The sequence below is a fragment of the Eptatretus burgeri genome, chromosome 2 (assembly GCF_056783735.1).
Source record: "Eptatretus burgeri isolate ZD-2024b chromosome 2, Ebu_testis_v1, whole genome shotgun sequence".
In the NCBI taxonomy this organism is placed as follows: Eukaryota; Metazoa; Chordata; class Myxini; order Myxiniformes; family Myxinidae; genus Eptatretus; species Eptatretus burgeri.
Window position 1 is genome coordinate 35,857,875 of NC_140962.1, and position 15,932 is coordinate 35,873,806.

The 15,932-nt window shown below is 50.0% G+C and overlaps 1 protein-coding gene across 8 annotated transcripts in view; it reads right to left on the reverse strand.

The window, feature by feature from the left end:
• Positions 1-15,932, reverse strand: part of LOC147031802 (calpain-10-like) — a 131,776-nt gene that overhangs the window by 61,430 nt on the left and 54,414 nt on the right. For all 8 annotated transcript variants that reach the window (XM_085867716.1, XM_085867717.1, XM_085867714.1 and 5 more), the window contains one exon: positions 7,318-7,446. In XM_085867716.1, coding sequence (XP_085723842.1) covers positions 7,318-7,446 — 129 coding nt within the window. The remainder of the gene's footprint in view (positions 1-7,317; positions 7,447-15,932) is intronic.

Genomic DNA, 15,932 nt, shown 5'->3' on the forward strand with positions numbered 1-15,932 from the left:
CCGTGAAGGACACCACCGTTATGCAGGTTGAACTTTCCCCGCAAATAAATGAAGAGCCCGAAGGGGGCGCGGAGGGATGGCGGCTTTTGACACCCCCCCCCCTCCGTCAAATTCCCTCCCCGGTCCCCAGCGAAGCCGCGGCCGACCGAGGCGATTCAGCTTCGTCGGGGTCGGCTGAAATCAACCGGGTGGGGGAAATGTTGATGCAGATGATGCAAGCGATGAGGGGCGATATACAAGCCACGAATGACAAAATGGATGGAATGGATGCAAATATGCAGACACTGAGGGGTGAAATGCAGAGCATGCGATTGGATCTCCAGCAGGAAACAAAGGGGGAATTGAAGGCAATATGGACGGGCATAAGAGGAATCATGACGGCGCCACATGTTGGGGCGAACGAGCTTGGAGGGAGTGTGGATTGTGTCGGTCCCGCAATGGAGACGGGCGAGGTCACAATAATAAGGGAGACATGTTGGGCGAGACTCGTAGAGGTGACGGAGAAAGTGACGGTGACAGAGAGGGAAAAATGAAATGGGGTGACTGAGACGTGTCGGGAGAGACACGTGGAGACGAAGGAAATAATGAAGGAGGGAGCCGTGACAACGACTAAGACGCAGGAAATATAAATAACAGAGACACGGGAGATGGAGGTGAGAGGGGGTGAAGTGGACGACACAAAGGACGAACACATACACATGGAGGTAGTGGAGGACAATTGGGTCGATCTGGTGGAATGTGTTGTGATCCGGTGCGAGCAGCAGGATGGCCTCCTTCAGGAGCGAGGGGAGGGACTGTGCCCCCTTGAGGCGGATCGCGACGAGGAGAGTCCACTCGAGCCTTGCGAGGTAGAGGAGGCGAGTGCTGTGAATGGGTGCACACGGAGTTTGGGGGGTATGGAGACCCCGGGAGCACTTGAGGTAGCGCAAATCCCCAGCGTGGTCGTCCCGGTGTGTGTGCTTATGAGTGTGGCGAAATGCGTGCTGGAAAACACGCATTGTGCGAGTGAAACCCCATGTGCAAGTGTTATGGCATGTGTAAGCGATTCCCCGTGCGTGAGTGAAACCCCGTGTATGGAAGAAGCACAATTCGTGAGTGAAAAGGTGTTCAAGGGAGAAGCGCCGTGTGTGAAGGAAACTGCGTGTGTGAGGTCACGGTATGAAAGAGAAATGGCGGTTGGTATGCGAGTGGGCACAACCACGTGTCCGAGTGCCATGGTGGAGTGTGTGAGCGTCAGGACACGGGAGAATGTGCGCGTGAGAGTGCGACAAAGACGGTGCCTGACGAGGGACAAAGGCCGTGTAGCGGCCGTAGTGGTTTCGAGGACCGTGCCGGATTGGCACAGCAGCGCGCTCGGGGTCCATACCGTGCTTCGCACGAGGCCGCCACGTGCGCACCTGCGCGAGTGAAATCCGGTCCGGAAACGCACGCGGTGCATGTGGTCGATCCCGCAGACGGACAAAAGGTAAGCTGGATTGTGAATTTGATTCAGACGGGTTCTCCGGGCGAGTGTGTTTGTAAAGCTCCATGTGGCCTGCGTCGCACGTTCTGTTCGCAGAGCGTGCGAAGCGGCTCTCCCGATGCGTTATGCGTACCCCCGGCTTGCGCGAGAAATCGTGCAGGTTCGAGGTGCGAGTGACGTCATCGGGGATTCCGCGGCGTGGGTTACGGACGGGCAGAGCACATGTGCTCGCGTGGGGAACCCCTCGAGCACGGGGCTTGCTTTGGGATGCGCAGTGACGTCGTGGCTGCATGGTTGAAATCCGGCAGAAGGGAATCCTTGCCGGATGTTACCATCCAAGGGAACGAGGTGCGCGAACAGCTGCCATGACGTCACGGGCAGGTTGCGAATTGCCGCGCTAGTGTGCGCAGAAAAAGAAAAAAGCAAGCCTCGCCACTTCGAGTGGACACGAGCCCCAGGCAGGGGGTGGAAGACCTCCCCTCCCCCCCGTTAGGGGGCACAGGAAGTACGAGTTCGGGGGATGGGTTAGCGATAGTTAGACCGGCTTCATGGGGACGTGAATTGTTACTCATGGAGCCCCTGGAATGGATTAGTTGGAGGGATTTCAGTTTTGATTTAGGAAATGGGAATTGTTGGATTTTTGGAGACACTGACAGACTGGAAATGTGTAGTGGGGACGTAGCTTTGCTACGTAGAGTAAATGGAACATGCATTGATTTAAGGGATGACGAGGGAGCACGAGTTAGTGAGGGGATTTAATTAGGAAGGATGGCAGTATAGAGTGTTGGTGTGAGTTGTGAAATGGAAAGTGTGTGAGGAATGAGTGTGGGACAGCGGGCCCAAGTGTGTGAGTGGAGCGAATGTGGTATGCATGGTGTGATGACTGATTCGGGGGAGGAGTGATTCCCACCCAAGTGACCCCGGGGACAGTTTAATGTTAGTTAGTGGGTTAGTTAAATTTATAAACAGGAGGTCGTTTTGTTGTTGGTGTCGAGAGAAGGCACGAAACCCGTTTGGAGGGGTGCAAGAGTTCATGGACCGGCTGGGAGCGTGGCTGTGGAAAGGTGAGTTTTGTTTAGTGGGCACCCCGGGCACTGGACTAGTCGGCCAGAGTAGGCCAAGGGCCCAAGAGGGTTCCGGGATAGTGTAGTGGGCATGGGCGACCCGTCGGAAACGGGACCCGTAGCGCCAGAATGCCACGGGGGCAGTGTAGTGGGCACGGGCGACCCTCGGAAAGGGACCCGGGGCATCAACACGCCACGTGGACATCGGAGGGGGGCAATGCCAGAGAGGGCAACCCCCCACGTTTATAGGGAGCAGCTAGGCTCGGAGGCAGCCTGCGGGCCTGGGGGTGCCATGGTTAGAGTTCGGCAGAGGGGGAGTTCCGGCCAGTTGAGCCACGCTGCCCAGCCAGGAAATTGTGCGAGGGCACGAATGAAAATTTGAGGGCAAGGCCCAAATTTATAATGGACTCCAACACAGGCGACGGGAATCATGGTTTTTAGAACCGATAGTTTAAAAGTGTGAGGCGTTTTTGGAAAGCCCCGGGGTAGTTTCAGGTGTAATGAATGTTAGGGTAGTTAGGAGATGTACCCCTTCGCACCATCCGTCCCTTCACTCGTTGTAGGCCGCTGGACTCACCTTGGTAGATCGCTGAACTCTGAGGCCGTTCTGAGGCTTCGTTGGGCCTCGAGACAGGACGCTAGTCTCTCCCTATTCCCCTCCAGAGAGGGAACGTAGGGGTTGGGAGTAGGCCAGGCTGACAGGATAGGTTAGCCAGACAAAGACGATAAAGGGGGTTAGGGAAGACAATTATAAAAGGGAAATAAAAATAATAAAAATAAAGAGGGGCTAAATTTTGTTGTGTTGTGTGGCGAATTAAGGGAGTGGGTATGGACAGAGACAGGCAAAGGCGATAGAGTGGGGGGGGGGGGACAGTAGGCTAGGTCCGAGCCTGCCTTCAAAGCAGCCGGCACCACCGCACTCCCTCCAGACCTGATGGAACCACACCGGAGGCCGGCCAGCTTCACCTGCCGGCCTGTTGTGCTGCAGCCACCTGTTCTGCATGGGCTTGCCTTGCCATGCCGAGTTTGCCTGCCTCTGCCATGACCCCATGCCTGCTAGCCCTTGTTTGCGTTTGCCCCTGTATCCATCCATCACCATGTGCGCCAGAAACATCCAGTTTTGCAAGGACTGCCCTGCAGGCAAGCCCATGCTTCCATCATGCTCATTTGTGTTTTGCGACCATCTCCATCCCTTCCCCTGCATCAATGAACTTTGAAATGACTTTTACCTTCTCCCCTTTCACAGATCACAAGTCCTGGGCCATGGTTAAGTAATGGACAAGTCAAATGAAAATTGTAAATACGTGGAACCTCACCTGCATGTTTGTTTTAGCGCCGGCAATTTTAATTAAGTTGTCCAAATGAGTCTGTGAGAGTTTGTTTAGGTAGTTACACAGCGCATTAGGTTATTTATTTTTGGGACACGTATAAAGAAATGTCCTACTCAGGGATCCGAAGGTAGAACGTACGAGGGGAAAACTTACACATGCTGGTCACACGAAAATTTGACGACTCGGGACGAGTCTGTAAAAAGGGGGGGGCGGGTAGTGTTACGAATTTGGAATTCGATTGCACACACCATTCAGGTTCCTTTAGTCAGCTATGTCGATAAGTGCTTGTTCCCCAGATAGCTCACCTTCCATTGTTTAAATGTTCAGAAATAGATTAGATGTGCTGCAGATTGATTTAATAGTTAGGGAGCGAACAATGGAGACGTCCCTCCCCCTCTTCTGCGAAGAGGAAGAAGAGCCCTGCCGTCCCGTGATTCATGATGTCAACAACTCCCTCTCACCCGTGGTTGAGCAGGGGATGGATCACGGGGGCATGAGTCATGCCGGGCGCAGGGGAGGGGGCGGAGAAGGATAAAGAGGAGAGCCTTTCTTTGTTCGGGTTCTGCGTAGTTCAGCAGACCTTCGGGTCCTGTTTGACTTGGGTTAGGGTTGAGGCTTTCGAAGGCTTTTTGCTTCAGAGTTGTTCGTTCAGCAGGCCGTCGTGTCCTGCTTAGCTCGGGAGAGCTTTTTGCTTCGAGCTGCTTTGTTTGGAGGCAAGTTGAGCCGGTTGCTCGGCTCGAGCTGCGAGTGGTGGCTTCTTCTTCTTGGTTCGTGGAGCTCTTTGTTCTCCGTTTGGTTCCCGGCTTGGTGCGACTCATCGACCTCTTCTTGGAGGTGGTTCCTCGGGGAAGCGATGCAACGATGGGAAGGATCGGTGCCTCGTCTCACCAGCACGTGTTGAGAAGCGCGGGAGGATTCGCTGGAGCTCAGGAAGGATCGTGGCTCACGGCGATTGGATCCAGCTCGCTCTCGCTGGAGCCCGGGTCTGAACAACTTGAAGACCACACGAGGTGGAGAGGTTCGAGATAGGCTCTGGGTTTCAACTCACCTGTCCTCCGACCTGGAGCTCGTTATTAAAGGCCTCAGCCACCATTTCTTGGGTGTGTGTGTGCGTACGTGTGTCCGTGGGCCCGTCTAATAAGTAGGAAATTGTTAAGTGCTTTTTGTGTGCTGTAAATCTTTGCATTGCATTTCGTAAAGTCGGTATAGTTCTGCTCTTACGGGCTTCCCTAGTTCCCCATCATTATGAATAAATTCCCCAATTGTTAAATGTTTTCAGCTCGTCGTGTCGACTCTTTCATTGATTGAGCATTTCGTGTGTTGGTAGTTAGAAAGCCGTTGGTTTGCTGTAAAAGGGGGACATTTGGACCGACGGTTCTCGGTGATTAAGCCGCTCGGAATCGCGCACAGGACAGGCTCGCCTCAGCGGTTTGTTCCGTACGAGTTCCATCGAGGGTGGAATACCCCGGTAGTTGGATCACGTGGGTATTGAGGTACATTGAAGATTGGCAATCGACCCTACCCCACGTGGTCTGCCCATTGGCGTATTTCGGTTCTTGTACAAGGATCCGTCGACTCGGACTTATCCGGGCAGCGATCTATATTCTGGGTGATCGGTCGGGCCGACTCGACTTGCAGCACCGTCAGAGTGGTCAGTTGGCGGCCGACCCCCGGCACCGTAACAGTATGAATAATTTTGGGCTTAACTGCATATATATATCTTCTTCTTCTTCTTCTTTCGGCTGCTCCCGTTCGGGGTCGCCACAGCGGATCATCCGTATGATCCGCATAGTGATTTGGCACATGTTTTACGCCGGATGCCCTTCCTGACGCAACCCTGGTCGCCTCTTACGACACAGGGATATGGTACACCTATTTTAACCAGGGTATACACCGGCCCAGTATACTGGTACTCATTTCGCCGACCTCGGAAGGATGACAGGCTGAGTCAACCCCTCTTCTTCTTCTTTCGGCTGTTCCCATTTGGGGTCGCCACAGCGGATCATCCGTGTGATCCGCATAGTGATTTGGCACAGGTTTTACGCCGGATGCCCTTCCTGACGCAACCCTGGTCGCCTCTTACGACACAGGGATATGGTACACCTATTTTAACCGGGGTATACACCGGCCCAGTATACTGGTACTCATTTCGCCGACCTCAGAAGGATGACAGGCTGAGTCAACCCCCTGGTGTATTAATTCAGTGGCCCAACGGGGCTTGAACTCAGGACCTTTTGGATCCCAAGCCGCTGCCCTAACCACTGCGCCAACACACCAGGCTCAACTGCATATATATATATATATATATATATATATATATATATATATATATATATATATATATATATATATGTTTATGTATACATATGTATACATATATATACATATACATATATATATATATATATATATATATATATATATATATATGTTTATGTATACATATGTACACATATATATATATACATATATATTTATATATATATATATATATGTATATCTATACATATGTATACATATATATACATATACATATATATATATATATATATATATATATGTTTATGTATACATATGTACACATATATATATACATATACATATATACATATATATATATGAACTAATGGATATTAAAGAATGAAATATTTCAGAAAATGAAAATAAATGTTTTTGAAGCATGGTAGCAGATAAAAGGTCCAAGCACTGGCCAAACAATCCCTCCAGAAAAAACACATTCCAAGATACAACACCCTGTTTGTGTACTATCAGATGAAATATTTATTGTTTATTCTCTCCAGGTCTCAAACCCAGGACAAGGCAACTCAAAGAGAAGAAAGATACAAAATAAGCTGCCATACTACCAAAGTCATGCTTTGACAATGAAAAACTTGTGTCTGAAAGATTTCCATTGTGTCTGAGGATTTCTCACCAGACACTACTTGGAGAGGAAAAAAGAAGAAATTTCTGCCCACATGTGCCCAGTGATTATTTCTCAATTTCAGAGTAAAGTTTGTTTGATGGTGCCAATTCCATATTATGTGGAGACTGAGAAGGAGAATTAAGAAAAAGCGAACAGAGAGATGGACCAAGAAAGAAAAGAAAAGAGGATTTGAGGGGAGAAGGGGGAAGGAGGGGGGGAGGGGAGAAGGGGGAGGAGGGAAGGGGGAGGGGGATAAAGGGAGAAAAGGTAGGTGAATGAATGTGCAAAGCAGGAAGGGGAACACAAGGGGAGGGTCAACAATTGTGCCTTTTTCACATATGTAATTCGTCGAAGGCAGTGAGCAGTGGTCCTTGTTAAACAAAAATAGTTGGCAAAACAGTTGGCTGCAATAATTTATTGCGGATCCATGAGACCAAAAGGTTTGCAAGGCGCAGGGTTTCCACTGTTGTGCAGACATCAGGGCAGAGCATCCTTGCAAATCATAAATCTACAATGACAATGAAATACTTCACTCACCACCTTTGTTCCCATAGCGACAACACATCACCCATCCACACTCAATCAGCCGTGGTAATCGATCGGCCCATTGCCTCGGCAACAGATATTCTTGTGTCTCATTCTCTTTTTCTTCATTCACACGGACATCTACCATTGGAAAGAATAACAAGAAGAAGCAAGAATTGTTTTGCCATTCATGAATGCATTAAAAAAAAAGTCAGAAAAATTAGAACCACTACAAATGCATCTTGATAATTTCGAAAACAATATTCCATTATTACTTTGTGTTAATATTGAAATGTATATGGGAAGGAGTGGTGACCCCCATATATATTTGGCTTACGTAAATACTTTCACGTTTACATATGTACTTTGTGGATGTGTGGGCGGCAAATAGTCCCAGTGTTAAAAGCTTTATTCAGGACCAGGAGGCTGAGATTGATGTGATATTATATGCAGAGTCAGTGAAGGCACTAGGCCAGATTAAAGAAGCAACCTTGGACAACCAAGTTATTTGTGCTCTTGATGAAGGTGGTGCATGGTGACCATATGACTGAAATAGAACCTCCAGTTTTAACAGCAACCACTGCCTTTGCTATCAAGGTGATTCATCCATGTTGTTACAGACCAGTAGCTTGGCTGAAGGTTATATTGGCTGTTAAGTCGCCGCCACCACAACAACAACATAAGGGAAAAGGCAAGGAGTTTGAGAGCAGGGGGAGAAGGGGAAAGGGACAAGGAGGAGAGAAGGCATGGACACCTTCTCTTGAGCTGCCACGCTCTGTTTCAAGCGGTGCATATCATTTTAAAACTGACATCCCTGGTGAAGGAGGAATTGGGGGGTTTTCTGCATTTGAACCTGGAAGGTTTAATGACTCACCTCCTCCCTGACCACGATGGATCTACTCTACCCTGCTGTACATTGGTCTGTGGAGATTCAGCTTCACATTTTATATCATACCCTGTGAGGTATTCTTTGCTGAACTCCTTTTATTCGTGGAATCTACCTGTCAGACATTGCACTGCTGTTATCTCGGCAACGATTTAAACCTACTCCTTGTATATCCTAGTCGGCGTCATTTCGGGTAATTTACGTGCCATTTTCGAGAAGGCAGAGGACTGGTTGACTGGTGTATACACTTGGAGCTTATTCATCCCCCCAAGTTGTCCTGTTCTTCAAGTAACACATTGTCCTTTACAGATTGGAGTTGTTCCCATCTTCATCATCTGTGATGCAGCGTTAACTGTGGACTTGGGTTCTTCTCCATGCTTCGGTGATATGATGACGCCACCTTCTGAGGACCTGTCGAATGTGACTGTCCAGTCGGCTTCATCCTGTGCGCATCCTCCGGACTAGATTATTCAAACTGTGCTCAGTGCTGACCTTTCACCCATTTATGACCCGCTGAAGTTACTGCACGAACTGCTTGCTTGAGATAAGTTGCCACATCAAGAGTCGTGAGTTAACTTAGAGCTGCATTGTTGTCTGTGATGTTTGTACTTATTCAATTTGGGTATTTTTAGGAAAGTTATTGAGTGTTCCATTTAATTAGAATTATTGTGCTTGAGGTAGACAATAGGGATTCATAAATATTATTTTTAAAGTTACCCTTCTGTCCCCTGTCATATGTTGGTTTCACCCTTAAAACAATGGAAAGGGCATGTCAGTGTCTTTATTTATTTTCTGCTGTGACACCCTTCGGGTTACCAGTACACTCGCTGCAGTGCCCCGAGGTCGACATGTAACGACGTTTTGACTACTCGCTATCCATGCCATCAAGCGACCAAGCAGAGATAAGAAAGTGTCAACACTTTTCACATTTTAATCTGAAATGCAACAGCAAAACTCTTGCCCACAAAGAAAACCCATAAAAATCGAATTGTTGTTGTTATGTAGCCCCCGACAGTTCTCTCGATGAAGCCCGTGGCATGAAGACAGCCGATTGATCTCCCAGGAGTGCCCCAGAGATTCCCCACATCAAAGATAGTGTATCCCCCCCGCATTCGAAAAACCAGGGCCATGAGAGAGAGGGAGAAAAAGAGACAGAGACAAGAGGGTGTGGGCCAGTCCATGTGGACTGATCAATGCTCTGACTGTGGCCGCCTTGACCTGACAAATCCAGGCAGCAGGGAAGAGTAGAGATGATTAGGCGCAACTTGCGTTGGGGATAGTACCACTGCGAAGAGACATCCCCGAGAGTTGCTTGAATTGTTTTATATGCTGCATTTGTTTTACACGCCAAATTTTAATGTATAATACATGGGTTAAAAGTACCAGCCAGACTTGTGAATGACATATATATATATATATATATATATATATATATATATATATATATATATATATATATATATATATATATATATATATATATATATATATATATATATATATATATATATACATATATACATATATATATATACATACATATATATATATATACATACATATATACATACATATACATATATATATATATATATATATACATATATATATATACATATATATATATACATACATATATATATATATATATATAAATATAAACATATATATATACATACATATACATATATATATATATATATATATATATATATATATATATATACATACATATACATATATATACATACATACATATATATATACATACATATACATATATGTATGTATGTATATATATGTATATGTATGTATATATATATATATATATATATATACATACATATATATATATATACATATATATATATATATATATATATATATATATATATATATATATATATATATATATATATATATATATATATCTTCTTCTTTCGGCTGCTCCCGTTCGGGGTCGCCACAGCGGATCATCCGTATTGTTGTGGTTACCAGATTCGCAAACCACCATTCAGGTCCCTTAGGTGAGGTATCTCGGTAAGTGCATGTGTAGTTAGGCCCAAACCCGTTGTCTAGTGGGAATACATGTCATTTATGCGAGCTGCGACTCTTCAGGATAGCCGTTTTTCTTTTACTATCTTTATTTTGGACCAACCGCCATGATTACCATCACAACCACAACATCAACCACCAACCACAACGCCGCTTCACCACAACCGCCACGACCTTCCCGTCACACCTCGCAACCGTAGCATCGCCACCGTTCTTGCCCCGCTGTGGGTACCGGTGTTGGACTCATGCAGAACGCGCGTCGAACAGCGTGTACAAAACCACGGATTTTCTGCTTCAAAAACGGATCAAAAACGACACACGCCCACTTTTTGCCGTCCAATCGGTGAGCGAGGGGCGAATTGGCCCCGCCCCCAGGGCGATCGATATATGCAAATTTGTGGATCAAAAAGCCTTCACGCCCACTTTTTCTCGGGCCAATGGGGAGCGAGGTGAAAGGTCAAAGGGAGGGGGTCAAAGGCGAAGTTACGGGGGGATAAAAGGACGGTGTTCGTCAGTCAGAAAAAGGAGAACGAGAACGAAAAGGAGAACGAGAAGGAGAACGAGAACGAGAAGGAGTCGGAACGAAAAGGAGAACGAGAACGAGAACGAGAAGGAGTCAGAACGAGGAGGAGAACGAGGAGAACGAGAACGAGAAGGAGTCGGAACGGAGGGGACGAGTGTGGAAGTCTGGAGCCCGAAGCCTGCAGTAGCTGGAGAAGCTGAAGAGAGTCGGACGAGGGGGTGCTCGCGTCGGTGCCAGGAGCTGCACGCCCGAGGGAGGCCGGCAGCGCGTCCTGGCCGAGGTGGAGACGCACACCAGGGGTAATAAAGATCCTCTATACCCCGAGCATCAACAACCCCCTCCTGTTTCCCCCCGCGCTGAGATAGTGCGACCAAGGGGGCCCCGTTCCCACCCCCTACCAGACACCGTCCACGCGGGTTGCGGGGCCATCGCCGCTCCGCGTCTCATCACCAGACGGGTAGGCCCGACCCGGTCTCGGCCTCAGGCCTGCCTCATCCTTGAGGGTGTTTCTTTTCCTTGGTTTTGGGTATGTGTTGTCGGCGCCGTCTGTGAAGTAGAATTGTATAAGTGTTGCCGTGTGCTCGGTAGTCGGTATTAGCTCTGCACTGTGTTCTCACTTTTATATTTGCTTTTTGTGTAAATGGAATTGTGTTTTCTTTTTTTTGTGTGCATTTGGTGGAATTGTATTTGTGTGCTTCCCGTGTGCCGCGAATAAATGTGCTTTATTGTTGAACTGTTCTCCCGCTTCGCTTCGTCTTTTCCTCCATTGAATCCTCATCTTGCTTCACGTAAAGGGTTGGTAGTGGGCTGAATACGCCCGATAATTAATCGAACCGTCGAGGTCGACGATAACACCGCTCGGTTATTCTGATAGTACGGAATGGGTCGCTTAAGTGGCCCGTGTCCGAAGTCGACCTGCGGCGAGGTGCGATCGCCCGGTCTACCCTCCGCGTGGGTACTTAGGTAGGTCGAATTTGGCGAGCAACCCTATCCCACGTGGGGGCTGATTGGCTCGATCGCGGTGAGACCGAAAGGTCCACCCGTGACTGGTTCCCGGCGTTAGTCCGAGAGGGTCACGACTGGATTGTCCGTCCGGTGGGCGACGTGCCGCGATTCGAGTTACGTGGCCGCCGCACGCCGGCGGGCGCGAAATCCGCAACACTGGTGTCAGGTTGTGCGATACAAATTCATCGCCCTCCTCGCGGCACTGGAATCGGAGAACAGGAAAACGGGCTGTCCTGTCTCCGGCTAAATTCACGGGAATCGGTCCAGGGGTGAGAGAAGCGACCCCCGATTCCCTCCAAATTACGAGCGAGCAAATTAACCCTTCACGAGAAGCAAGATGGCGTCTCAAGGCGAGCGGGAGCCGGGGGTATTAGAAATGGATGTAGAATGTGTAGAATCCATGGTCCAGGATGGAATCCCCGAGCAGGAAATGTTGATTGTGCAGGAACACGGACTCGCCCAACTGAACCCAGGGCCCGAGGTGGGTGCGGCAGCGGCCGCGGTGTATGACACCTCCCCCCCCTCTCCACCAAGACCCTTCCCCAACCCCTGCCGAAACGGCTCACTTGAGTGCATCCGACATGGCCCAGCTATTCACCATGCTGGCACAAATGAATGCGGCAATGACAAATGAAATAAAAAACGAAATGAAAGACATGAACAAACAAATAAACGAAAAGATGGATACAAATAAAAACGAAATGAAAGACATGAACAAGCAAATGAATGAAGTGAAAACGACGATGGATACAAATACAAACGAAATGAAAGGCATGAACGAAAAGATGGATACAAATACAAATGAAATGAAAAAGGAAGTCGACACGATACGAGCGGAGGTGACCGGGTTAAAAGAGAAAGTAAAAGGAGTGGGAGTCGCAATGGAAGAAAGTAAACAAGAGAGGGTAAACGAAATAAAGACGGTGGTGGGAAAAATAGACAAAGTAGGAAAAGGATTGGGAGAAGTAAAACAGGGACAAGACCAAATAAAGGAGGAAATCGGGAGGAACACGACGGCGATAGAGGAATTAAAAAGAGAACAAGGGAAAATAAAGGAGGGATTGGGAGCCGTGAAGGAGGACTGTGAGAAAAGACATCGGGAAATGACAGACAAAGTTGAAAACCTGCGAAAGGAGGTAAAAGTGGAGACACAGAAAGGATTAAAGAAGGTGGCGGAGGAATGTAGAAAGAGACATGAGGAGGTAATTAATGAAATGGAGCGGAAAGCCGGAGAAAAGACAGAGGAACTGGGGGAGCAGATAGGAAAAAACCGGGGCGAGACAGAAGAGCAGTTTAGGACAACGAGGGAGGAAATATCCAAGACAAATAAGATGGTGACACAGGTACAAGGGGAGGTGGAGCAAATAAGAGAAAAAGTCGGGGAACTGTCGTTAGGAACGATAGGGGAGGAAATAAATGGGGTAATAAAGGGGAAAATGGAGGAAATGGAGAAGAGACTGACGGATAGGGTGGAGGCCCGGTGTGAGAAGCAGGGTGGCCTCCTTCGGGAACAGGGGGAGAGGATATACTCCCTCGAGGCGGATCGTGCCCAGGTGGGGCCGGTGTCACAGGGCGGAGGAGGAGGCTTGCCCGATGCGGGGGTGAGCATGCCAAGCTTGGGGAGGGTAGAGACCGCGGGGTCTTTTGGCCTAATGGGGGTACCCGGAATGACTGTTCCAGGGGGTGTGCAGAGTGTGAGTCCAATGGCTTGGGAGAATAAGCGGGACGACGCGGGGCACGGACAGACGCAGACAAGGGTGGTGGAGGCCCCGGGCAAATGGCTCGGACCCTGCGGGAGTGAGGCACCGTTGGGACTGGGGAGGTACACTCCGCCCGGAGTCCCTAGGGAACGGGAGGAGACCTCGAAAGAACCGAGGGTGCCGCTACCCCCGTACGATGGCAAGACGGACTTGAGGGCATATACGGCCCAGTTCCAGTGTGTTGCCAGAGGCAATGGCTGGAACGAGGTGCAGGGTGTGGCACAACTCACAGCGGCCCTGCGTGGCGTGGCTTTGGAAGTCCTGACCACGGTACCCAGTGAGGGGGCGACCCTGGAGGATCTCCATTCGGCCCTAAAAAACCGATTTGGCATGGACCAGCAGAGCGAGCTTGTTAAAGCTCAGCTCAACGGGCGCAAACGACGTCCCCAGGAATCACTGGGAGAATTGGCACATGACATTCGCCGCTTGGTGGGGATCGCGCACACCAACATGCCGCCGGAGTACCGGGAGGAGATTGCCCTGGACCATTTCCTTCGAGCAATAGGGGGCACCGATGTCGGAGCATTGCTCACCGTATGGCGCCCGGACAACCTCCAGAAGGCGGCTGATACTGCTGCCTGCTGGGAGGCAGCCAGAACGCCATTGGGAGGGGCTGGGCGCCATGCGGTGGCAGTCCGACAGGTGGACCCCGTGCACGACAGTGCGCTGGGAGCCGGGGCAACCCTGGGCGACCAAGCGCGAGTGGAAAGGATGGTGCAGGGCATGTTCGACCGCCGGTTCGGGAGACCTGTGGAGAGGCGGTCGGGCCCGGGAAGGGCGGGAGATGGGCCATCGGGGGTACCCCAATTCGGAATGGAGGGGGTATAATTCGGCGTACTGGAGGCAAACACCTTACCAGAAGAGGTGTTATAATTGTGGCGCAGGGGACCACCTGCAGCGGAGGTGCAACGCCCGCGCAGGGAAAGGCCCCCGCGAAGAGAAGAGCCACGGCCCCCTAGACCACCAACTCCGCCCCGGGTCAATAGGGATAGCCAGGCCCAACCATCCCCCCACCAGTCCCCGGGAAACTAAGAAGTGCCGAACATGTAGGGCCGTGTTCGGCAGACTCAGACGGAGAAGAGCCCTCAGAACTGCGACAGGTCATCAGTTGTGGCCAAATTGGCAAAGGTAGCTTAACAATTCGGTGCAAGATTGCCGGCGTAGGGGTAGACGCCGTGGTGGACACAGGAGCAAGCGCCACGATCATCAGCCCTGTGGTCCTTGATTCGAGTGTAGACGGTTGGGATGAGATCCACCGTCTGCAAAACCATAGTTTGCAGCTAGCTACCGGGGCAACGGCCCCTATCATAGGACGTGGTTTCGTGTCGTTTAAATTGGGCACTGTGAAAACCAAGATAGAGGTTTGGGTGGCAGAGGTGTACGACCCATGTCTAATAGGGTTGGATGTGCTGACGGCCGGTGGTTGTAAGATCGACTTGGGCCGGGGGGTCATGCAGTTGGGTGGTGAGGAGTTGCCGTTAGGAGGCGTGAGCACGGATGAGAGGGTGGAGCTGGAGGCTCCTGACTCCGTGGTCATTCCCCCGGGTGCCGAGGCGGTGGTCCCGGCCCGGTGGCGAGCACCCCCAACGTGGCAGGGCCCCTGCGGCCTAGCGGAACTACCGGCAGGGCCGTCAACCCCGGGCTTAGTCGTGGGCCGCACCCTGGTAAGTACCGACGGGCCAGTAGTGCCCGTACGGGTGATAAATGTTAGCACGGAACCACGCACTATCAGGAAGGGCACGAAGGTGGCAGATTGCATCCCAGTAAAAGAGGTCGCAGAGCTGAGGGACGATAACGTCGAGCCGGACCGGCCCCAGAAGGAGTCTCCAGACTCGATTAGGAATTGGCCCGGTCCCATTTGTGAGATGGTAAATCGGAGTAGTGTAGATTTGGAGGAGGCCCAGCGGGAGGCCTTATACAAGCTGGTCGACCGACACATCGGGATCTTCTCCTTGTCACCCGAGGATATTGGACGTACGGGCCTGGTGCAACATCAGATCCACACCAATGGGGCCCGGCCTGTCCGTCAGCCTGCTCGAAGGCTCCCATGGAGCAAAAGAGAGGAGGCTGATGAACAGGTTGAAAAGATGCTCAATGCAGGTGTCATCGAGCCCTCGGGAAGTCCTTGGATGTCACCAGTTGTGCTGGTTAAAAAGAAGGATGGGACCACGCGTTTCTGTGTGGACTATCGCCAGCTGAACAACGTGACACTCAAAGACTCCTATCCCCTGCCTAGAATTGACGATACCCTCGACGCCGTTGCAGGCTCTAAATGGTTCTCAACTTTGGACCTCAAGAGTGGGTATTGGCAGGTGGAGATGGATAAGACGGGGAAGGAGAAAACGGCATTTTCCACAGGGAAGGGACTGTATCAGTTCACTGTGATGCCGTTCGGTTT